The 26294-nt window shown below is 38.2% G+C and overlaps 1 protein-coding gene across 1 annotated transcript; it reads right to left on the bottom strand.

Annotated features, from left to right (window-relative positions):
- Positions 1-3208: 3208 nt before the first annotated feature.
- LOC124397380 lies at positions 3209-25892 on the bottom strand. The gene is made up of 7 exons (XM_046866975.1): positions 25820-25892; positions 25549-25637; positions 23906-23942; positions 22913-23822; positions 21615-21703; positions 4690-4716; positions 3209-4608 (listed from the first exon to the last, which is right to left on the bottom strand). The coding sequence occupies exons 1-7, from the start codon at positions 25824-25826 to the stop codon at positions 3689-3691; spliced, it is 2079 nt and encodes a 692-aa protein (XP_046722931.1). The 5' UTR covers positions 25827-25892; the 3' UTR covers positions 3209-3688.
- Positions 25893-26294: the final 402 nt, after the last annotated feature.

Genomic DNA, 26294 nt, shown 5'->3' with positions numbered 1-26294 from the left:
TGTCAGGTTATGTCGACTAAAATCCAAAATCAGCCAGCCAAACAGGATCGGTTATTTCTGGCATTGGTTGTCCCTTTTTTTTGCCAAGAATTGTCAGATTTCCTCTTTAAGAGAGTAAAAACGATGCAGTGCAGACCCCTGACTGAGCCATCTTACATCAGTGTGATACACAACATCTCCGTATTCAGCGTGAATGTCCAGTAGAAATTGATGAAACTGGCGGTGGCACACGGTTTTGGAGCGAATATAATTAACAGCCTTTATCACCGGTTTCATAACGTGATCATATTTCAGATGTGATTTTATTCCACTGTAGTTTTATGTCATCTACAGTGGAACAAACAGAATCAAATAAATCTGTCCCTCTTGTTTGGTCCTTAAGGCTCTGGAGGTCAAGTAGCTCTTCACTCACGTTCATTTCACTGTCCACTCCTCTCAAAATAATAGTAACTAAGCGGTGTCGGATGCATCCGTGCTTTCGTCGCAGGCTAACGGAAAAAATTCAAACTCCACTCCAACTGTCTCTTAATTTTAGATAACTTCTTTAATCCTCCGAGACACAGTGCTATGAGCCAGGCAAACATTGGCGAACTGTTGCTTTTTCTCAGGACAAATGTTCTCTACCATTTTCATCACAAAGTCTTTAATAAATTCACCCTCAGTAAAAGGTTTGCAGTGCTTGGCAATCAGCATTGCCACCTCATAGCTTGCCTTTGTGGTATTTTCATTTGTTAAACCAGCTTCAAGTTGCTTAAATTTTTCACCGCGTTCGTTCCCAGCAGAGGTGGGAAGTAACGAAGTACAAATACTTTGTTACTGTACTTAAGTAGATATTTTTTTGGTATCAGTACTTTACCCCCCTTATTTATTTTTATTAACTTAACTACTTTTACTCATTACATTTTTACACAAATATCTGTACTTTCTACTTCTTACATTTTCAAAACAGAATCGTTACTTTACTTTTAATCCATTGATTTGGTGAAATATAATTTTTTAATTTTCACTGTGCGCCGATTTCAGCCGAACCATCGATTTCCTGTCATTGCGCATCTTTTTCAATCCACTGGTGTATAAAGTCCTGACTCTCACTCACCACAGATGTAGACTAGTTTATGAAGCTAAGAATCAGCGGGGCAGAAGGCAGTAAGAAGTTTGGGGTTAACGTGGATGAGACAGAGGGAGTCAGTGATATAAACATGACTGAGATCAGACACATTCCTGATCATCATCATCTTTTCTCTGCTTGTGTTCTATATGTGGATCTATAGCCTGGACACATTCATTAGGTAACAACATTTTTAATTCGGTTTGTATTAATATATATATTTGGCTGTCAAAATTAAAACTATTTTTTATGGCACTAAATGTTATTAACGCAATCAATTCAGCGCGCATTTCTGTTTTTACCATTTTTATAAACAAATATAAATACATAAATAAATAACTAAATATAAAAGAGGCAAAATAAACATTTATCCATGACGTCCTTTCTTTACTTAGATATATAATAAATAAACTCCAGATAAAAATATTTTTAATCAGTAAACTTTTGTTTTTTTTATGCGAAAAGTCTCAAATCAAACACCGAATCCGCCATGTTTTACACAATTTACCGTCTGGGTGGCGTTTTGTGGGTTTTTCCCTCAATATGGGGACACAGGCTTAAATTACTGTCTTTATTAATCGTACAGATAAAAACAATCGACCATTCAAATCTGTAAAATGTCTGACTATATACGGTGAGGAAAATAAGTATTTGAACACCCTGCTATTTTGCAAGTTCTCCCACTTAGAAATCATGGAGGGGTCTGAAATTGTCATCGTAGGTGCATGTCCACTGTGAGTAATAAAAAATAATCCAGAAATCACAATATATGATTTTTAAACTATTTATTTGTATGATACAGCTGCAAATAAGTATTTGAACACCTGTCTATCAGCTAGAATTCTGACCCTTTAAAGACCTGTCTGCCTTTAAAATGTCCACCTCCACTACATTTATTATCCTAAATTAGATGCACCTGTTTGAGGTCATTAGCTGCATAAAGACACCTGTCCACCCCATACAATCAGTAAGAATCCAACTACTACCATGGCCAAGACCAAAGAGCTGTCCAAAGACACTAGAGAGAAAATTGTACACCTCCACAAGGCTGGAAAGGGCTACGAGGAAATTGCCAAGCAGCTTGGTGAAAAAAGGTCCACTGTTGGAGCAATCATTAGAAAATGGAAGAAGCTAAACATGACTGTCAATTTCCCTTTGGACTGGGGCTCCATGCAAGATCTCACCTCGTGGGGTTTCAATGATCCTAAGGAAGGTGAGAAATCAGCCCAGAACTACACGGGAGGAGCTGGTCAATGACCTGAAAAGAGCTGGGACCACCGTTTCCAGGGTTACTGTTGGTAATACACTAAGACGTCATGGTTTGAAATCATGCATGGCACGGAAGGTTCCCCTGCTTAAACCAGCACATGTCCAGGCACGTCTTAAGTTTGCCAATGACCATTTGGATGATCCAGAGGAGTTATGGGAGAAAGTCATGTGGTCAGATGAGACCAAAACAGAACTTTTGGGTCATAATTCCACTAAACGTGTTTGGAGGAAGAAGAATGATGAGTACCATCCCAAGAACCCATCCCTACTGTGAAGCATGGGGGTGGTAGCATGATGCTTTGGGGGTGTTTTTCTGCACATGGGACAGGGCGACTGCACTGTATTAAGGAGAGGATGACCGGGGCCATGTATTGTGAGATTTTGGGGAACAACCTCCTTCCCTCAGTTAGAGCATTGAAGATGGGTCGAGTCTGGGTCTTCCAACATGACAATGACCCGAAGCACACAGCCAGGATAACCAAGGAGTGGCTCTGTAAGAAGCATATCAAGGTTCTGGTGTGGCCTAGCCAGTCTCCAGACCTAAACCCTATAATGAATCTTTGGAGGGAGCTCAAACTCCGTGTTTCTCAGCGACAGGCCAGAAACCTGACTGATCTAGAGAAGATCTGTGTGGAGGAGTGGGCCAAAATCCCTCCTGCAGTGTGTGCAAACCTGGTGGAAAAACTACAGGAAACGTTTGACCTCTGTAATTGCAAACAAAGGCTACTGTACCAAATATTAACATTGACTTTCTCAGGTGTTCAAATACTTATTTGCAGCTGTATCATACAAATAAATAGTTAAAAAAATCATATATTGTGATTTCTGGATTTTTTTTTTTTTAGATTATGTCTCTCACAGTGGACATGCACCTACGATGACAATTTCAGACCCTCTCCATGAAAAGAGACCTAAGACCTTGAGAAACCTTAAAGGAAAATGACAGGCAGGTGGAATGCATGTTCAAATTTGTCCATTCCAGCAGATAACCAACAAGATATTCCTGTATACATTTTCTACATAAAATTTGTATTAAGGTACCAGGTTTTAAACTTAATCCATTTTTTTAATTGTTCTGTTTGATGCTTAAAATTCCAAGCTTATTGTTATCCTACAGTATACTCTTAAAAAAACATCTGGTGACAGGAATGACATTAGTGTTGGCTTACTAAAACACAATGAATAGTTGAATAATAGTTTATAGCTAATGTTAATAATACATTTGAATTAAATGTTTGCTTTGTTGAATTGTACCGATGATAAAACCATTCTTACACCCACCCTGGAGTTACATATTGCTTTAGGGATTCACTATTTTAACAGTAGCTTGTAGCCCCTCTGTAAATGCTTAAAGATATACTCTGGAAAAGGACTTGGTGTTATTCCAAAAAGTTGCAATATAAAATCAAAGCAAAACTGAAAAATTCTTTTCACCTTTTCAAAATAATAATAGAAACCTTCTTCTGCCTTCTTTCTCGCTTCCTCTTCATGTTGCTGAGTTTTCTTCCTTTTTTCTATCTCAAATGTTTCTCCTTTAAACTTTTTCCTCAGATCTTCTATCTCCTTTTGTCTCTGTGCTTCATTTTCTTTCAGGATTCGTTGTTTCTCTGCTTCTATTGCTCTCTCTGCCTCCTGAAGCATCTCTGTACTGTAATGTCCTCCACCATTTACAGTGACCATTTTGTCAATCTGGTCCAGGAGCTGGATGACTTGTTCTGGATTCTGAGCTTCATTATTAAACACATGGTATCCACCATTGCATTCCCCAAGAAAACGCAAAAGCTTTGCATTGTTGCGTACAAATTTATGAATATTTTCCCCTTTCAGTTGATCTCCATAAGTGAAGAGAGCCATAGTGTACAGGGGGGACTTTTCCCCAAAAATTGCTTGAAATGTCTTAACTGTATTTTTATCTTCATCTGTAAATCTGCCTATTTTATTCACAACTAAAAAGACATGAGGTCCTGGAGCAGAGAATGGAATGCACAGTTTAATCCGACTGATCACCTCATCTGCAGATAATTCAGTATCAAACAGACCTGGAGAGTCGATAACAGACACTTTTCTGCCATGAATAATTGTATGGGCTTTTTCACACCATGAGGTTACAGATGAAGAGGAGGTTTTAGATTCGAAAGCCCTTTTTCCAAGAATGGTGTTTCCTGTTGCACTCTTGCCCACACCGGTCTTTCCGATAAGCAGAATCCGAAGTTCATCACTGAATTCGTCTACTGTTAGAAAATAATAACTTAAATTTTTTGTCGTGTGGCATGTTTGGGATATTTAATGTCATCTTACATTACTATACATACCTTGTTGACTTGAGGGCTGCTCTGTTGCTTAACGATCTGTTGGATTAAGGCATTTTGAGTGGTATGTGTTAGTTGTTCAATGCAAAAATTACTGTAAGTACAATCATTATTAATGCAAATTTGGGCACAAACATCGAACATGTGTTGGGCATTTGTGTTCTACAATGCTTCATTATCTAATTATAATTAATCTTAAATTGAACATGTGTCACACAAGGGGCATATTAATGAAACATATTAATGGAAACAGAACTAAAACCAATCCTTAGCTCAAATTACTTTGTTTTAGTTTCTGATCATGCTCTCACTGTGTTCACATGATTTTGCTTTGACTTGACTGGTTTTCGTCTACCTCCTAAGAACATGCCAGTATTTAAACTGGTTATGAAAATTATAAATTAGCATGTGAAGCAGGGTGGGTGCGTGGGCAGGGTGTAAGGTTCATGGTTTTTCGATCTGGTCTTGTTTTCACATTTCCCTCCTTCACGGTTTTGTCCTTGTATTGATGTTCACTAATTATGTGACAGTAGGTTACCTTCCTGTACATAAAACTTTAGGTTTAATATGATTCTTACCTGAAACCCAAAAGCAGAAACAACCACAAAAAATACCAACAATTTAGTAGAATGCATCCATGTCATGTACTTCTTTATGTGTCCTTTGAGCTTACTTTTGGAAACAGCCTGAGATTCAAAACCTAAATACATAAAAAAGCCTGAAAATATATATTTCAATAACCATGTAATGTAGCATGTATATTTTAATTAAAATTAATAAAAACAAATAATGATCTTAAACTTGATATATGACAATATTTTTTTAGAACATTTCATTCTGACCTGCCATTGTACTTGTAGAGCTCGCAGACTCGTGGCTGTGTCTAACAGAGGCAGTGTTGTTTTACCAGAAGGATCAGTTTCACTTTCATTTTCTGTTCCAGAGTAACACTTACACAAAACAGAATCTTAAGTTTCAGGACGTGACTAGGGTAAAAATAGGTGTGGTATTATTTCTGCTCTATTGAGTGAAAGAAAAAAAGAAAGCTAAAAAACATGTACACTGGTCATCTAAGAAATGTTGCATGGTTAATCCATTAAAGTGGGAGGTGTATGCAAATGCAGAATTTTATTTTAAACAAAATAAAAAAATAACCAAACACAGGGAGGCACAAAAGCTAGGTCAACATTATAGGAGAGTGGAACAATGGGTAAATACTAGGGCTGTCAATCGATTAATGTTGGTGGTTTTGTAATGCACTCCTTCAACTTGTCAAATGCATCTTCTTGCTGTTTGAGCCAACACCATTCGATATCTTTACAAGTCAGCTCTCGCAAGGATGCTAAAAGGTTGCTATAATTTGGAATAAACTTTCCAAGATAACTGACCATCCCTAGAAACTGTTGTAGGGCTTTAATATTTTCTGGGACCTCCATTTGTGTGATTGCTTTAATCTTAGAGGGTTCTGGCTTTAGTCCTTCAGGCGTGAACACATGGCCTATGTAGCATACCTCTGACAGCCAAAACTTGCATTTGAGAGGATTTAGTCTAAGGTTGACTTTTTGTGCACAATCCAGAACTTTCTTGAGATTATCATCATGTCCTCTCACCTTCCAAAATCTTGTTAAACAATGTTGTTAAAAACCCCACTTCCATCTCTCCTAAACATCTCCATGCTTCTACCGGTATGTCATCTGGTCCAACTGATTTTCCACTCTTCATCCTTTTAATCGCTGCTTTCACTTCCTCCTTACTAATCCTATCCACTTCCTGCTTCACCATCTCCACACCATCCAACCTCTCTCTCTCTCATTTTCCTCACTTCTGTTTTTTTAACCTCTTTCTCTCTATGCTCTCCTGCACTTCCTCATTCCACCACCACGTCTCTTTGTCTTCCTTTCTATTTCCAGATGTCACAACAAGTACTTTTCTAGCTGCCTCCTCATCACTCCTGCAGTAGTTTCCCCAATCATCCAGCACCTCTTCACCACCACCGAGCATCTCTGACCTCTTCCCTGAACCTCACCCTACACTCTTCCTCCTTCAGTTTCCACCATCTTATTCTTCTTTCAGTCCTCACTCTCCTCCTCTTCTTCTTTGCCTCCAAAACCATCTTACAGACCACCATCCGATGCTGTCTACACTGTCCCTTGCCAACACTTTACAGTCTCCAATCTCCTTCAGGTTGCATCTCCTGCATAGAACATAGTCCACCTGTGTGCACCTTCCTCCACTCTTATACGTCACCATATGATCCTCCTTCTTCTTAAAATACTTATTTACCATTGCCATTTCCATCCTTTTAGCAAAATCTACCACCATCTGCTTTTCCACATTCCTCTCCTTAAAGCCATACCTACCCATCACCTCCTCATCACCTCTGTTCCCTTCACCTACATGTCCATTAAAGTCTGCCCCAATCACCAATCGTTCATTTCTAGGTACACCATCTACCAATTCATCCAATTCACTCCAGAATCTTTCCTTCTCCTCCATCTTACAGCCGACTTGTGGAGCATAGGCACTGATGACATTTATCATCATCCTTCAACTTCCAGCTTCACGTTCATCACCCTATCAGAAACTGTCTTCACCTCCACTACACTCTTACTGTACTCTTCCTTCAGATTCACCCTACACCATTTCTCTTTCCATCCACACTATAATAGAACAGTTTAAACCCACCTCCAATATTCCTGGCCTTACTCCCTTTCCACTTGGTCTCCTGAACACACAACATATCTACCTTTCTCCTCTCCATCATATCAGCTAACTCTCTCCCTTTGCCAGTCATAGTACCAACATTTAAAGTACCAACCCTGACCTCTACTTCTCCTTTCCCCTTTCATCTCTGTAGACATCTTCCTCCTTTCCTTCTCCTCCTTCGGCCAACAGTAGCCCAATTTTCACCGGTACCCTGTTGGCTAATGATACCTCCGATTAATCGTGACCCGCATATTTGATTTGGCACATGTTTTACGCTGAATGCCCTTACTAACACAACCCTCCCCATTTATCCGGGCTTGGGACCGGCACTAACAGTGCACTGGCTTATGCCTCCCTAATGGCTGGGTTAAGATAAAAAGGCAAATAATTATATTAATTAATAAATAAATTATAAATAATTCTATATATTATCCATCCATCATTAGTAATCATTATCATACTACATTCACCAAAGGAGACTATCATTAGTGTAAAGACAGTTCTCACACTGCAGACTACAGGGAGTCTTTATTTGGGCTCATACATCTCGTGCTAGTGTATCCTCTTGTCTAAACAGGAAACAACTTTAGGTCAGCTTTCTCTCCAATGTGTGTATATACAGTGTAATTAGAGAGATACAATAAGAGAGAAACAGCATAGTATTCATGGTAATATCACACAAACACACACAACCACACACTACATAATAAATGTATCAGTTTTACCTTTTACTTTGCACACTTGTCCCAGACATTGTCTCTCTTAGAGGCGCTTCAAACACAATAAATCAAATGTAAACACTTCCTGTAGTTGCTCCATACTTCAAAAATCCAAAAACATTTTTGTGGTGGAAGTCTAACATTTAAGTTACATTAAATATACATTTGAAATGTAAATGGAACATACACAATACAAAACTGTAAAGAATTTTGACTAGATGTGAAAAAGACTCACCTAGAGTTTTCCAATAAACAAACAAACAATACGGTGGAATAATGGACTGCTTATATCAGCAGCAAATTATTTATTTATTAGTCTTACCACTTCCATCATTCACTCAATTCTACTACTGCAGGGGTGCCAACCCGCATGCAGCTCTTTGCCTGGTTCTTTGCCTCTTATGTTCATATTACGTTTGTGTTTTTTTTTTTTAATGTGCGTGTTCGCTTCGATGGAGTTCAATACTGTATTTTTAAGACTTAAATGATCGTGCCCCTACTGCAGACATGTCCAAAGTCCGTCCCCCGGCCAAATGCAGCCCGCATTCATATTTCCACTGGCCTGAAGCCTCTGTCATAAAATCACCACAAGATGGCAGGAAACTTGTTTTTTGCCCATTTCTAAAATGGCAACTGGAAGTGAGAAAAGGAAAGTTGACAGCGAGTGCCGCCGTTTCCAGGACAAGTGGAAATCGGAATTCTTTTTTTACTGAGTTACGAAACAACTGTGTCTGCCTAATTTTCCAAGAGACTGTGGCTGTGTTAAAGGAGTTCAATACAGGGGCACTACCAGACGAAACATGCTAAATACGACAAGCTAACTGGGAACCAGAGGTGGCAAAAGTACACACATCCTTTACTTAAGTAGGAGTACAGATACTCACGTTTTAAAATACTTGGTTAAAAGTTGAAGTACTGATTATACTTTTTTACTCAAGTGAAAGTAAAGTCTTTGCTCGGACATGTACTTAAGTAAAAAGTAGTTCTCTTTCAAACATTCGTTCGGTATCTCACTATGGGAATCACTATATCTCACTATGGGAATCGAAAAGTGCTGCCCGCACTGCGCTCTTTTCCCGTCAAGGGTTCGGGAGCACCGAATGCGAGTCGCGGCTATGAATAAAGGAGACCCATGTCTCTCTCCAAGACTGCTTCTCAAGCACAGTGCAGCTGGCGAGAGTTAATGGACGAGGTTTCTTCTGTCCTTCCTTCACTCTTGAATCGAACCCTTTAATGGGTAACAAGGGTGAGGAAGAGGAAGATGATGGGGTTGCTAATTTTTTGGAGGAAGATTTGGAGGACAACGAGGAGGATGCTATCCTTCCTCCTGATCTTCTCTCCAGGCCTGGAAGTGCTACGGGCCCTTCCCCTATGCCAGGTGAGCTGGACCTCGTGGAGATGTGTAGGAGAGCGGCCAAAAGCTCTCCATCGAATGGCCATCTCAAAAGGTGCATCATGACGCTGAGAGGGATTTGTATGATGGGAAGAGGCTGCCATTGCGCACCTCCCCAGTTAAGCAGCTGATTTCTGCTGTACTGGCGTGTGTCACAGAAATGCTTCGTTTTTGGGACAAACCCTTCTCACATTTTGTGACCTCTGACATTTTGCGCATTAAAACCACCGTTTTTTGAGCCAGACCTGCCCAGTATACTGCAGTCGAGATCTCAGTATCACCCCTCTCCTGTCTTCTGTATTGTTGAAAGATTTATGATCAAACTCTTGATGTTACCTAAATGAGGATGGGTTCCCCTTTTGAGTCTGGTTCCTCTCAAGGTTTCTTCCTCATTACATCTAAGGGAGTTTTTCCCTTAGAAAAAAAACTTGACTTGACTTGACCCTTCGCATTAATGCAAACATGTTATTTGTTGATTCTGTTGAATAAAGGTTTGAGTCAAATTTCATAAAATACTTGCATTCAATAAATTTTTTTTTACCTTCATTTATCTAGGTCAGGCAGTTATCAGATCTACGAAGCAGAAGAAAGGATAGTAAAACAAAGCAAAATAAAAGGAAATACAAAAAAAGCAACATTCCCTCCCCATCGGTGGCATGTAAAATTCATGCTGGCCCGTATGACAATTTTTTTTTACGTCAATATGGCCCCTGAGCCAAAATGTTTGGGCACCCCTACCCTACTGGGAAACTTTGCGTTAACTCACGCACATGTGCATTCGACAAAAATACCATAATGAACTTATGCGAAGCAAACACGCACATAAAAAACCCACAAACTTTGATATGCAAATAGTTTTTTTTACATTTTAAGTAAACAATTTATGTCAAGTTTGCTCTCAAAAATGGCAGGGAAAAATGCACAGCAAAACGAAAATATGAAGATGAACATCTTCGATTTTAACAGAGTGGGAAAGTTTATATTTTTTTGCTGAACGTAATGACAAGTCATTCTGCCTTATGTCAGGCATCATTAGTGCATTTCAAAGTTTCAAATCTTAAGCAAAACTTCAGCTCACTCCATGCTAACATCAACCAGGAATTTCCAAAAGGGACTGAACTTCACAAACACTGTTGTAAATTATTATATTTTTGTTTGTGGACTTGGTTAAACTGAGAGTTTGTGTGTGTGAGACAGTGCACAGAATGTTCATTGTTGAAATTGACTGGCCTGTGGTCTCAGTACTGTAGGAGTCAATTTCTGTCATTATCATGTTGGTGTGTGACATTTACAATAAATCTGGCTGAGCAGAGGTAGGGGTATGTGTGTGTGAGAGAGAGAGGAAGGGATGGGTGATGTTCGTATATGCTCATGTGTATGAAGTGGCTCTTTGCGGTAACACAGTAAAAAATGGTATCTTGACTTGTTGGCCACCCCTGACATTCACCAATAATACTCTGCCTATTTGCTTATGCACATTCTGGTAAATTCATAATTTTTCTTGGTAAATTTATCTCTTTTCTTGGAGCATTGTTTACCACCATACAATTCTAATTTACATGTATGAAAAATATTCTTTGATTGCACCTTTTTTTGTGGTTGCAAGGGAGAAAGAGAGCTAACACTAAATAACAGAACCACACATATCAAAGTAATATCTAATTGTGAATTTATATATTTTGTTGACTATGTCCATTACTTTTTTCCTAGTATTTCCCATTAAACACTCTTATGTATGCAATTGTCAGATACTACCTGTTGGACGATTCTAGGCCCCGCTCATCTGCAGTATTATTGTGCGTAGTCTTACAAGCCAATGAATACAAGGTTCTATACATTTGTTTTAGATGTGTCACATAATATGATATTCCAGTTTCAAGGTACTATAGTGCAACTTTCCTGCTGCCACATTGCTTTTTAACCATGGAGCCCTCTAATTTGTGTACGTGTTATGACAATGGCTAATATAGTTCTATATCAATAGCAGATCTGATATTGTTGGCCTGACATCTTTAGGCATACACCTTGTGTATGTTGTTCCCTTTTCCCCTACCAATAGTGCTGAGCATGGATGGAGTACAACTGTTTTAAATGAATCTGATCCACTTCATACTTAACATCTGTATAACCTGCTCTATCTCCTTTATTTTAATGATAACATAAGCACTCAATGAAAGTTGTGTCCCCAAAATCTTGAAGATACAGAAAACAAAATCTTGTTTTTAAGAATGTCTTAGCACTTGTGTAGGGTGTCTTCTGTACTGAAGTCTGCTCTATCTACTGAGTTTATCATGACACATCTTTTGATTGTTAGTTTTGGTTATGTGAGTATCACACCATAACCAGTTCTACTGGAATTTTACATGACAAGTGATTGACTGGCCAAAGTGAATTGAGGATGTATGATGTGTATAGGGAATGAAGGGATGAAGTGTGTGATTTTGGTGCTTTCTGAATAGTATCCACATGGGCTAGCTTTATTTTATGGCATTGTGCCTTAAGTACCATTCCTAAGTATTATATTTTTAGTTTACAGCATTGTAGCTTCTTTTTATCGACTTTATGCCCATTTGTGCGAATTATATTTAACACAATATAAATTAGTAAATTGTCAAAATACATTAGCAATGAGTTTGGAATTTGTAAATTTGCTAAGTCATGAACCAGTACTTCCGTGAATAATTCCCCATATCTTTGTAATAATTTAGTGTGTATTGTTCATGATATGTAAATGCAAACAGAAATTGTTACTCTGGCTGTAATGGTACACAGAAGAGGCAGATGTCAATTATGCTATACCACTTATACCACTAGTATTTTTGGAAACTAGTGGTATAAGTGGTATAGCATAATTGACATCTGCCTCTTATTATTAAATTTTTTAAGCTCTCTCTGTTTCTCACTCAACTGATTCTTTTAACTAACTCCACTGTCACCTGTAATTGTGTGTGCTTACTAATTATTACATGAGTTGCCACTGTTTGTTCAATTGCTTTGTGACATACTAAACATTGCCTATTAAGTGACAAGTGAATGTATGGATTATTTGTAGGCCTCCATTTCTGATCTTTTTTCCTGACCATTGGCTCTAAATCTTTAAAATTTTACAATTTTACTCGATCATTAGGGTAAAATATGGTAAAAGTATTTTGCACTTGATACCAGCCCTTGACTTTGTTAGGCAGCTCTACAGAAACTGCCAAAGCTTGTTGTTCAATATTATGTCTAATGTTTTGTTATTGTTTATATGTCCATTTAGCTGTTCAAGAGTGTTTCATACTGTTAATATATTCCAACTTCATTATATTTTATAGTGCAACGCCAAGGATCTTTTGCTTCTCGACAATCTAGGCACTATTATATGTTTTCCCACAATCCTGACCCATATATATATATATATATATATATATATATATATATATATATATATATATATATATATATATATATATACAGTGCCCTCCACAATTATTGACACCCCTGTTTAAGATGTGGTCGTGGACTTCTAAAAATTCTCCTTTTTTTTTAAAACAACATAGAACCCAAATGCAAAAAAAGAGAAAAATCCAACCTTTCATTTAAGTACATAACTTTGGTGGTAAAAAAAATCATACATTTAGGAAAAAAAAACTTGAAATCATGTGTGGCACAATTACTGGCACCCCTAACAATTCCTCTGAAAAAATTTTTTATATATTTTTCTGTAGTTGCTAAGGTTGGTCAGGGTATCTAGGGACTTTTAATAAGTAATTCATGATTTCCTGTTTCCCTGGGGTATAAATATGACGTGACACAGAGGCCTAATTCTCTTACCCATTTGTCAACATGGCAAAGACAAGAGAACACACCATTCAAGTAAGGCAGATGTGTGTCGACCTTCATAAGTCAGGCAATGGCTACAAGAAAATAGCCACCGCCTTAACTTGCCGGTATCTACAGTCAGAGGAATCATTAAGAAGTTTAAAACAACTGGAACAGTGACAAACAAGGCTGGAAGAGGTCCCAAGTTTATCTTGCCACAATGCACAGTGAGAAGGATGGTAAGAGAAGTAAAAAAATTTCCCAAGCTCACCGTCACAGAATTGCATCAAAGAGTGGCATCTTGGGGTCACAGAGTCTCCAAAACAACCATCAGACGCTCTCTACATGCCAACAAGCTGTTTGGGAGGCATGCAAGGAAAAAGCCTTTTCTCACTAACACTCACAAACGTAAATGTCTGGAGTTTGCTAAGCGGTACTGGGACTTCAACTGGGATCGTGTGCTTTGGTCAGATGAAACTAAGATTGAGCTTTTGGCAACAAACACTCTAAGTGGGTCTGGCGTAAAACAAAAGATGAGTATGCGAAAAGCACCTCATGCCCACTGTGAAGTATGGTGGAGGATCTGTGATGCTGTGGGCCTGTTTCTCTTCCAAAGGCCCTGGGAACCTTGTTAGGGTGCATGGCATTATGAACGCTTTGAAGTACCAGGATATTTTAAATAAAAACCTGATGGCCTCTGCCAGAAAGCTGAAGATGGGTCGTCATTGGGTCTTTCAGCAGGATAATGATCCAAAACATGTGGCAAAATCTACACAAAAGTGGTTCAGCAGTCACAAACTCAAGGTCCTCCCATGGCCATCTCAGTCCCCAGACCTCAACCCAATCGAAAACCTGTGGGGCGAGCTAAAGAGAAGAGTGCATAAGAGAGGACCCAGGACACTGGATGATCTAGAAAGATTGTGCAAAGAAGAATGGTCAAAATCCTCTCTCTGTGTTCTCCAATCTTGTGAAATGTTATAGGAGGAGATTAAGTGCTGTCTTGTTGGCAAAAGGAGGTTGTACAAAGTATTAACATCAGGGGTGCCAATAATTGTGGCACACATGATTTCAAGTTTTTCTCTTTTTCTAAATGTGTGATTTTTTACCACCAAAGTAATGTACTTAAATAAAGGTTGGATTTTTCTTTTTTGCATTTGGGTTCTATGTTGTTTTAAAAAGGAGAATTTTTGAAGTCCACGACCACATCTTAAACAGGGTGCCAATAATTGTGGAGGCACTGTATATATATATATATATATATACAGTGCCTCCACAATTATTGGCACCCTGTTTAAGATGTGGTCGTGGACTTCTAAAAATTCTCCTTTTTTTGTTCCCTTTGCAAAACCGAAATTTCGTACCACGGCAGCACAACTGCTTTGCACGAGCACCTCAAAAGAAAACATCCTGGCGCTCTCCGACCTCAAAAGGACAAGCCATCTTTGTAAGTGTTTATTATTAAAATTAGTTTTAAGAGTAATTGTTGTGTTCTTACCTGCTGTGTTTTGGTCAAGAATTAATTAATATATGCTTGGTAATAATGGTAATGCTAATCGCTAATGGTATAAACTGTAAGCATATACTGTATAGATTACTTTGGCAACAATAAAGCAAACTTTAACTTTCAATTTACATTTACTGGTTGTTGGAAGTTGTTTATGCACATAGACTTAAAATTAACTACTATATTTACATTAACAGTTCGCTGTAATCTAGTATTGTACGTGAAGATATAGATAAATAGGCTAATAGTGCATTTTTGTTTACTTTTGGCACAAGCCAATTAAATAAAACAATCACAAGTACATGATTAATAAATTCTCATTAGTTAAAAAGAGTTTAAAATGCTTTCTGTATTTCATAATAAAATGACAAATTCACAACACTTTCTGAAATACAATCAATATTGTAATCAAAGTAATCTAACATTGTAATTAATCACATTCAGTTCATTAAAAAATATGCAGATTTACTACCCTCTTTGAAATACAGTACAGTTTATATGTTGTTAGCATTCATAGATTTCATGTTTAAATTGGTTCCTTATGTTAATTATTGTGTTTGTTTTTTCTCAGGAAGAGGCAAAGCTGTGTACAAGATTTCTTTCATAAAAAGGATGTCACTGTTTGCACGCCCCAAATGGCCTTACACTTCATGAATTTTTGAACAGTGTTGAGCAGTGCTTTTGTTGAATTTATATGGCATTATTCATGCCTGATGCTAAAGTATTGTTTACATTTTATTTTTGGCACTTTATTTTTGTATACTGTAAAAACATTGAAGTATTTTTTAGAAAAAATGTAATAAAAGTTAAAATATTAAATTAGAAGTTGTACTTATCATTTTTTTGTAAAGTTATCCAAAGGATTAAACTGCTAATAAAAAAAGAACACTAGATTAAGCAAAAAATAAAAATAATCGTTAGAGTAGTCGACTAATCGAAAAAAATAATCGTTAGATTAGTCGACAGAAAAAATAATTGTTAGTTGCAGCTCTAATATATATATATATATATATATATATATATATATATATATATATATATATATATATATATATATACACAGTGAGGAAAATAAGTATTTGAACACCCTGCTATTTTGCAAGTTCTCCCACTTAGAAATCATGAAGGGGTCTGTAATTGTCATCATAGGTGCATGTCCACTGTGAGAGACATAATCTAAAAAAAAAATCCAGAAATCACAATATATGATTTTTAAACTATTTATTTGTATGATACAGCTGCAAATAAGTATTTGAACACCTGTCTATCAGCTAGAATTCTGACCCTCAAAGACCTGTTAGTCTGCCTTTAAAATGTCCACCTCCACTACATTTATTATCCTAAATTAGATGCACCTGTTTGAGGTCGTTAGCTGCATAAAGACACCTGTCCACCCTATACAATCAGTAAGAATCCAACTACTAACATGGCCAAGACCAAAGAGCTGTCCAAAGACACTAGAGACACTAGAGACACTAAATTGTACACCTCCACAAGGCTGGAAAGGGCTACGGGGAAATTGCCAAGCAGCTTGGTGAAAAAAGTTCCACTGTTGGAGCAATCATTAGAAAATGGAAGAAGCTAAACATGACTGTCAATCTCCCTCAGACTGGGGCTCCATGCAAGATCTCACCTCGTGGGGTCTCAATGATCCCAAGGAAGGTGAGAAATCAGCCCAGAACTACACGGGAGGAGCTGGTCAAAGACATAAAAAGAGCTGGGACCACCGTTTCCAAGGTTACTGTTGGTAATACACTAAGACAGGAGTGGCCAACCAGTCAGAGACCGAGAGCCACATTTTTTACTGTGTTACCGCAAAGAGCCACACACACACACACACACACACACACACACACACACACACACACACACACACACACACACACACACACACCTCTGCTCAGCCAGATTTATTGTAAATGTCACACACCAACATAATGACAGAAATTGACTCCTACAGTTCTAAGACCACAGGACAGTCATTTTCAACAATGAACATTGTGTGCACTGTCTCACACACACAAACTCAGTTTAACCAAGTCCACAAAAAAATATATAATAATTTACAATAGTGTTTTTCTTTTACTGTGCATGTTACTTAGTGGGACTTTTGGCATTCCTTGCCTTGAACAATCCCCTTCAAATCTGCTTCGTATTCCGTTGTTGCCACTCGAAGCAATTCTTTCACGTGTGTCAGTCAGAACAGATCGATGCTTTGATTTCACGTGTTTTCAGGGTAGAAAACACAGACTTTGTTTTTTTTTTTCATGTGCGTGTTCACTTCGCTTGAGTTCAATACGGTATTTTCGTCAAATGCGCATGTGCGTGAGATAAATATACCGCAGGGGTGGGCAATTAATTTTTACAAGGGGCCACATGAGAAACCTGAATTGTGTCAGAGGGCCACACCAACGATAATATTTTAGGGATGCACCCAAATAAAAAATTCAATTCAAACGGCAATGAAATCCATAATTTTTTGTGTTCTGCCTTTTGCCTTGGCACCATCACTGGAAAACTTTCCTGCCTTTTCAAAAACGTCCTCTACAGACGGAGTGCGCATGCTCAGATTGACTTTACTTTTCTGCGCCGCGTTCTTCTCATATTTAGAATGGCAATCGGGATGTTTGGATTTCAGGTGATAAACTAAACCCGACTTGGAGAAACTCTTTGCAGATACACCCCCCTCTTGAAACTTCAGCATTGCATGTTTTGCCAATCGCTCTCCGCACACCGCAGACACGTTGCTCTTATCCGTGTGCTGCTGCGCTTTTTTATTGCGTCATTACAATTGTGTTTCTGCCGTGTTGTTTCGGTGATTTAGGTATTTCCGAAAATTCTCGGTGCATCCCTGTAATTTATGATTGGCCTCATGCCAAGGTCTGATATACTGCAAAGTTTCCCAGTAGGGGCAAGCTCATTTAAGTCTTAAAAATACCGTATTGAACGTAAGCATAGCGAACACGCACATTAAAAATCAAACACACACAAACTTCGAAAGGAACGTAAGAGCCGCATGAAACCAGCCAAAGAGCCGCATGCGGCTCGCGAGCCGCGGGTTGGCCACCCCTGCACTAAGACATCATGGTTTGAAATCATGCATGGCAAGGAAGGTCCCCCTGCTTAAACCAGCACATGTCCAGGCACATCTTAAGTTTGCCAATGACCATTTGGATGATCCAGAGGAGTCATGGGAGAAAGTCATGTGGTCAGATGAGACCAAAATAGAACATTTGGGTCATAATTCCACTAAACGTGTTTGGAGTAAGAAGAATGATGAGTACCATCCCAAGAACACCATCCCTACTGTGAAGCATGGGGGTGGTAGCATCATGCTTTGGGGGTGTTTTTCTGCACATGGGACAGGGCGACTGCACTGTATTAAGGAGAGAATGACCGGGGCCATGTATTGCGAGATTTTGGGGAACAACCTCCTTCCCTCAGTTAGAGCATTGAAGATGGGTCGAGGCTGGGTCTTCCAACATGACAATGACCCGAAGCACACAGCCAGGAAAACCAAGGAGTGGCTTTGTAAGAAGCATATCAAGGTTCTCCATTAGGTCTCCAGACCTAAACCCAATAGAGAATCTTTAGAGGGAGCTCAAACTCTGTGTTTCTCAGCGACAGGCCTGAAACCTGACTGATCTAGAGAAGATCTATGAGGAGGAGTGGGCCAAAAACCCTCCTGCAGTGTGTGCAAACCTGGTGAAAAACTACAGGAAACGTTTGACCTCTGTAATTGCAAACAAAGGCTACTGTACCAAATATTAACATTGACTTTCTCAGGTGTTCAAATACTTATTTGCAGCTGTATCTTACAAATAAATAGTTAAAAAATCATACATTGTGATTTCTGGATTTTTTTTTTTAGATTATGTCTCTCACAGTGGACATGCACCTACGATGACAATTTCAGACCCCTCCATGATTTCGAAGTGGGAGAACTTGCAAAATAGCAGGGTGTTCAAATACTTATTTTCCTCACTGTATATATATCTATATATCTATATATATCTATCTATCTATATATCTATATATATCTATCTATCTATATATCTATATATATATATATATATATATATATATATATATATATATATATATATACATATATATATATATATATATATATATATATATATATATACACACACACACACACACACACACACACACACACACACACATACACAAAAAAATAATAATACGTACATTTAAAAAAGAGAGAGATAGAAAGAGAGAGAGATTCACCAGACCATAGGAAACAAAAACATAAATGAAAGAGACTTGAGACCTTGAGAAACCTAAAGGAAATTGACCATTAAAGACGTAGGCAGGTGAAAAGCATGTACAGTATTGTTCAAAATAATAGCAGTACAATGTGACTTACCAGAATAATCCAGGTTTTTAGTATATTTTTTATTGCTACGTGGCAAACAAGTTACCAGTAGGTGCAGTAGATTCTCAGAAAACAAACAAGACCCAGCATTAATGATATGCACGCTCGTAAGGCTGTGCAATTGGGCAATTAGTTGAAAGGGGTGTGTTAAAAAAAAAAAAAGTGTGGCATTCAATCACTGAGGTCATCAATTTTGTGAAAAAAACAGGTGTGAATCAGGTGGCCCCTATTTAAGGATGAAGCCAGCACTTGTTGAACATGCATTTGAAAGCCTGAGGAAAATGGGTCGTTCAAGACATTGTTCAGAAGAACAGCGTACTTTGATTAAAAAGTTGATTGGAGAGGGGAAAACCTATAAAGAGGTGCAAAAATTATGGGCTGTTCAGCTAAAATGATCTCCAGTGCCTCAAAATGGAGAGCAAAACCAGAGAGATGTGGAAGAAAACGGAAGACAACCATCAAAATGGATCGAAGAATAACCAGAATGGCAAAGGCTCAGCCAATGATCAGCTCCAGGATGATCAAAGACAGTCTGGAGTTACCTGTAAGTACTGTGACAGTTAGAAGACGTCTGTGTGAAGCTGATCTATTTTCAAGAATGCCCATAAAGTCCCTCTGTTAAAAAAGGCATGTGCAGAAGAGGTTATAATTTGCCAAAGATCACATCAACTGGCCTAAAGAGAAATGGAGGAACATTTTGTGGACTGATGAGAGTAAAATTGTTCTTTTTGGGTCCAAGGGCCACAGACAGTTTGTGAGACGACCCCCAAACTCTGAATTCAAGCCACAGTACACAGTGAAGACAGTGAAGCATGGTGGTGCAAGCATCATGATATGGGCATGTTTCTCCTACTATGGTGTTGGGCCTATTTATCGCATACCAGGGATCATGGATCAGTTTGCATATGTCAAAATACTTGAAGAGGTCATGTTGCCTTATGCTGAAGAGGACATGCCCTTGAAATGGTTGTTTCAACAAGACAATGACCCCAAACACACTAGTAAACGAGCAAAGTCTTGGTTCCAAACCAACAAAATTAATGTTATGGAGTGGCCAGCCCAATCCCCGGACCTTAATCCAATCGAGAACTTGTGGGGTGATATCAAAAATGCTGTTTCTGAAGCAAAACCAAGAAATGTAAATGAATTGTGGAATGTTGTTAAAGAATCATGGAGTGGAATAACAGCTGAGAGGTACCACAAGTTGGTTGACTCCATGCCACGCAGATGTGAAGCAGTTTTAAAAAACTGTGGTCATACAACTAAATATTAGTTTAGTGATTCACAGGATTGCTAAATCCTAGAAACAAAAATGTTTGTACAAAATAGTTTTGAGTTTGTTCAGTCAACGGCATACACTGCTATTTTTTTTAACACACATTTTTTAACTAATTGCCCAATTGCACAGCCTTACGAGCGTGCATATCATGAATGCTGGGTCTTGTTTGTTTTTTTGAAAATCTACTGCACCAACTGGTAACTTGTTTGCCAAGTAGCAATAAAAAAATATACTAAAAACCTGGATTATTCTGGTTAGTCACATTGTACTGCTATTATTTTGAATACTGTATAAATTTGTCCATTCCAGCAGTAAACCAACAAGGTATTCCTGTATACATTTTCTACATGAATTTTGATTTAAGGTACCAGGTTTTAAACTTAATCCTTTTATTTTTATTGTTCTGTTTGATTCTTAAAAATCCAAGCTTATTGTTATCCAGTATTACAGTATACTCTTAAAAACACATCTGGTGACAGGAATGACATTAATGTTGGCTTACTAAAACACACTGAATAGTGAAACAATGTTTTATAACTAATGTGTATAATACATTTGAATAACATTTTTGCTTTGTTGAATTGTATCGATGATAAAACCATTCTTACACCCACCCTGGAGTTACATATTGCTTTAGTATTTTAGTGTGTTTTGTAAAGTATGCAGTATCGGCATGTTGTTCTTGTTAAGGTTGTCTGCCATTAATGCACTGTATATTTAAAAAAATGTAGTTCAAAATTATTACAGTGAAACCCGGTTATCTTGCCCTCGGTTACCTCGACAACCCTATTAAGTCGACGTTTTTGAAGTGGAACCGCCAAATTCTCGCTTTTTCTAAGCATTTTTTATCGGTTATGTCGACTTTTTTTATGTCGCCGAACCCTAATATCTCGAACACAAGGGGGGAAAAATTCGCCATTTAACGTCGGTTATCTCGGTGCAGCCGCAGAAGAACTCGCGGAAGTGGCGGAATAATCAAGTCTTACAGCTGCTACAGGTGTTGTATTGTATACTGGTGTTAGGCGTGGTGTGGAGGCGGAAGCCGGAGTAACGGCAAACAAAAACTTTATTTAACAAAGGCAGAGCCAACACAAAATACCCGCGTAGATCGGGATAATCCGGCAAACGGCAGTCCAATAATAACATCAACGGTGCGTTATCGAGGAAGCGCGGCGCAGAGGAAGCGACGGGGGGAGCGTCGAAGGTCTGAGGTGCGCTGGGGAAGGAAAACGCAGCCGTGGAGTAAGCGAGGAGTCCGGGAGGAGATGGTATGTAGCGGGTGCAGCATACACACAACCACGCATGAATGCATATAATAATGGACCCCGAGTGTGGGTGAGTGAGCGGTTTATATGGGAGCCGGGAGTGAGTGAGTAACGCGCTTCAGCTGTGCATGATTTGCTCTGCGAGCTTGTTAGCGCGCGGAGGCAATGACAGCCTCTGAAGGAGGCATGGCAGGTGGATTCCTGACAACTGGTGAATCTCTGCTGTTAGTTAGTGCACATATGCCTTTTGTTGTTAAATGTTATGCGATGAACGGGAGGCGAAAGCCGCGCTTGGCAGCGCGGAACGTGGGATGAGCAAAAGCATAGAATGAACAACGGCAGGATCGGGGGGGAATCCGCGATGCGCTTTGGGAAGAAATGGCAAATCAAATGCAGCCGTTGAGAGAGTGCCGGTGGGAAGGCATGTACCGGGATACACATGAGCGATAACAACGGCCGCCGTGAACCAACATATACCAACAATAACGGACAGTGAGAGTGTGGAAGTTTAAATAGGAGCTGGTGATGATGATAAACGAGCACCATATGTGCGCGATTGAAGCGGAGCTTCAGAGAAAGCGGCCGAGAAAGCACCTGACACGCTGAAGGGGGCCGAAGGGGGCGTGGCAGGTGGATTCCTGACAGCTAAACATGTACTGTATGTATTTTTATAGCATGCCTTCATCAAACAAATCGCGGCAACGCTGTTGTGTAAAAAACCCCTTCAAAAACACGTGCATGCACATTCTCATTTATTAACGCACATCATGTACCTAAAGAAATTTCAAGCACATATATATATATAACCGCCATTTTGATTTTCGTTTATCTCGATCATCGGTTACCTCGATGCTTTTTGGCGACCCCCTAGGACATCGACATAACCGGGTTCCACTGTATTCGAAATAGCTCAAGTATAAATCAAACTAATCTAAGAGAAAATTATGTGCACATAAACTGCATGAATAATAATAATTTATAAAAAATTATAGCATCTTTCCATGTTGTTGTGTATTCATTAATATATTACTCTGATTACAAGTATAATTATTCTTCTGACTATCAGTTTCTAATTTCTTTAAATACAGGAAAAGAAAAAGAAAACAGTGCTTATATAATGATGTTATTCTGGGCACATTAATAATACAGGAGGGATTCACTAGTTGAACAGTTTTTTGACAATCATAAAGAGAGTCTGGAAGTCTGGAACAGGAACTTGTGTTATTCCATAAACTTGCAATATACTAATGCAATCCTGAAAAATTTGATTTGCCATTTCAAAATAATAATAGAAACCTTCTTCTGCCTCCTCCCTTGCTTCCTCTTCATGTTGCTGAGTTTTCTTCTTTTTTTCTATCTCAAATGTTTCTCCTTTAAACTTTTTCCTCAGATCTTCTATCTCATTTTGTCTCTCTGCTTCATTTTCTTTCAGGATTCGTTGTTTCTCTGCTTCTATTGCTCTCTCTGCCTCCTGAAGCATCTCTGTACTGTAATGTCCTCCACCGTTTACAGTGACCATTTTATCAATTTGGTCCAGGAGCTGGATGACTTGTTTTGGATTCTTATCTTCATTATTAAACACATGGTATCCACCATTGCATTCCCCAAGAAAACTCAAAAGCTTTGAATTGTTGCGTACGAATTTATGAATATTTTCCTCTTTCAGTTGATCTCCATAAGTGAAGAGAGCCATAGTGTACAGGGGGGACTTTTCCCCAAAAATTGCTTGAAATGTCTTAACTGTTTTTTTATCTTCATCTGTAAATCTGCCTATTTTATTCACAACTAAAAAGACATGAGGTCCTGGAGCAGAGAATGGAATGCACAGTTTAATCCGACTGATCACCTCATCTGCAGATAATTCAGTATCAAACAGACCTGGAGAGTCGATAACAGACACTTTTCTGCCATGAATAATTGTATGGGCTTTTTCACACCATGAGGTTACAGATGAAGAGGAGGTTTTAGATTTAAAAGCCTTTTTTCCAAGAATGGTGTTTCCTGTTGCACTCTTGCCCACACCGGTCTTTCCGATAAGCAGAATCCGAAGTTCATCACTGAATTCTTCTACTGTTAGAACATAACTTTACTTCATTTTTTTGTTGTGTTGCATGTTTGGGATATTTCATGTCATCTTACATTAATATACATACCTTGTTGACTTGAAGGGCTGCTCTGTTGCTTAAGGATCTGTTGGATTAAGGCATTTTGAGTGGTATGTTTTAGTTGTTCAATGCAAAAACTAGTGACAGACTGTAAGTACAATAATTATGAATGCAAATGTGGGCGCAAACATCAAACATGTGTTGGGCATTTATTATCTACAATGCTTCATTATCTAATTATAATAAAAGATTTATTATAATTAGTTAATGTGTATTAATGGAAACAACGCTAAAACTCCATGTGTGTGCCAATCCTGAGGTCAAATTACTTGGTTTTAGTTTCTGATCATGCTCTCCCTGTGCTTACATAATTTTGCTTTGACTTGACTGGTTTTCTGCTACCTCCTAAGAACATGCCAGTATTTAAACTGGTTATGAAAATTATAAATTAGCATGTGAAGCCTGGTGGGTGTGTGGGCAGGGTGTATTCCTAGTATAACCGAGCGTTTTCAAAAAGGGGCAAGTTCCCCTAAAATACTTTTCTCTAAGAAAATAATGGAAACGGAAGCAGGATTCTGTGAAACGACCAGTCCGACTTTTTATTGTGCTTCATGTTAAGAACAGCATCACTGTGCGCAGGTGTGGTAATATAATCTCTCTTGCTTACAGTCCCGAGGGAAAAAAAAAGAAAACTATAACAACTATAAAATGAACACAGCCCCCTCTTGAGCTATCACACACAATTACACCCAAAAAGTATTTTACACTAGCTTTAAGTATTTCTGGCTATCTGATTAGGTTTTAATTTTTTTTTTTAATTAATAAGCCAAATCAGTTCTTGGTCACGGTCTATGGTTCATGTTTTTTTTTATCTGTTCTCATTTTCACATTTCCCTTATTCACAGTTTTGTTCTTGTATTGATGTACATTAATTTTGTGACATTAGGTCACCTTCCTGCACATAATAAAACTTTAGGCTCAATAGGATTCTTACCTGAATTCAATGATGGTGCTACAGTGGCTTAGGGCTCCAATTGCCATGAACAGTTTTGCATTTAAGTGTCACTCAGTGAACAGCTGATAACCCCATCGCTGATAGAATATAATGTATGGACATTCTGGGTCACCCAGATGAGGATGGGTTCATTTTTCATGTTTCATGTTTGATTTTTCTCAAGGTGTTTTTCTCTTACTATCTCAGGGAGTTTGTCCTTGCCTCTGTCATCATTGGCTTGCTCATTATGGATACATTTATAGGAACTAATTTATATTGATAAAATTTATATTTGCAATCTATTTATTTATGTAAAGCTGCTTCAAGGCAATATTCATTAAAAGCAAACTAAAGAAAACCTAATTCGATTCTGTGCATGCTTTCCTTGTGTTTAAATAGGTTAGCTTTGGGATGTCTGGTGCTACTTTCAACAACATGCCCGTATGTACACCGGTTATGCAAAATTGCCCAAGATATAAATTAGCACGTAAAGGTGTGTGTAAATGTGTACTCCTAGCTGTAGCTAAGTATTCCTGGTCAGTCTGTTGTGTTCTTTGCTTTAACAGTTAATTATGATGGAGTATTTACTAACTTTAATGCACCTTTTAATGCTAGAATTTGGGCCCCCTTATTGCACATAATGTAACTTCAGGCTTAATAACAGAAGTGTTATATGAGTAATGATAATTTATCCTACCTGAAACTCAAAAGCTGAAACAAACACAAAACATGCCAACAGCCTTGTCTTGTACTTCTTTATGTGTCCTGTGAGCTTACTTTTGGAAACTGCATCAGATAAAAAACAATTATTTTTAGGCCTAAATAAATAAAAATAAAATGCAGCAATAAATGTACCTATGGTAATAAAAGCAACTTATTAAAAAAAAAAAAAACAAATCAATTACAATTAAACATAAATAATCATAAACTTGGCATACGACAAAATGACTTGCAATTTTTCTTCTCACCTGCCATTGTACTTGTGGATCTTAGAGACTCTCAGCTGTGTCTAACACACTGTCTCCCAGAGGCAGGTCTTGTTTTACCTGAATGATCATTTTCAGTTTCATTTATTGTCCAGCGCAATGTTTACACAAAACAGAAACTTATGTTACATTGGCCAAGCTGAAATTAGGTGTGGTCATATTTTTGCTTTATTGTGAGATTCAAATAACTTAAGACAATGACAAAAGAATCCAAGTTGGATTTGGGCAGGCATATTTAATGTTTTTTTATACTCTGACACACACACACACACACACACACACATAGAGAAGTCAAGGAGGCCAGACCTCGACCTCTTAAAAGCTGTGGAGGAAGGCAGTTCCTACAGTATGTCAAGTGAGGAGTTATCCTGGTTCTTGGAACACTGAACAAACATTTAAACGTCATACTTATCCTTAGTTTTACCTCATTTGGGATTAGTAAAACATATTCTACACC

The sequence above is a fragment of the Silurus meridionalis genome, chromosome 2 (assembly GCF_014805685.1).
Source record: "Silurus meridionalis isolate SWU-2019-XX chromosome 2, ASM1480568v1, whole genome shotgun sequence".
Taxonomy (NCBI): Eukaryota; Metazoa; Chordata; class Actinopteri; order Siluriformes; family Siluridae; genus Silurus; species Silurus meridionalis.
Note: the sequence above shows the minus strand (reverse complement) of the source record. Positions and strands in the feature narration are given on the sequence as shown.

What these genes read in the sequence shown, in the direction of transcription:
- LOC124397380 (XM_046866975.1), bottom strand. An exon ending in TTTCAGCTTTTGAGTTTCAG is followed by an intron (nt 23,943 to 25,548) that starts GTAGGATAAATT and finishes TTAATCCAACAG; the next exon opens with ATCCTTAAGCAACAGAGCAG. An exon ending in CAGCCCTTCAAGTCAACAAG is followed by an intron (nt 23,823 to 23,905) that starts GTATGTATATTA and finishes ATGTTCTAACAG; the next exon opens with TAGAAGAATTCAGTGATGAA.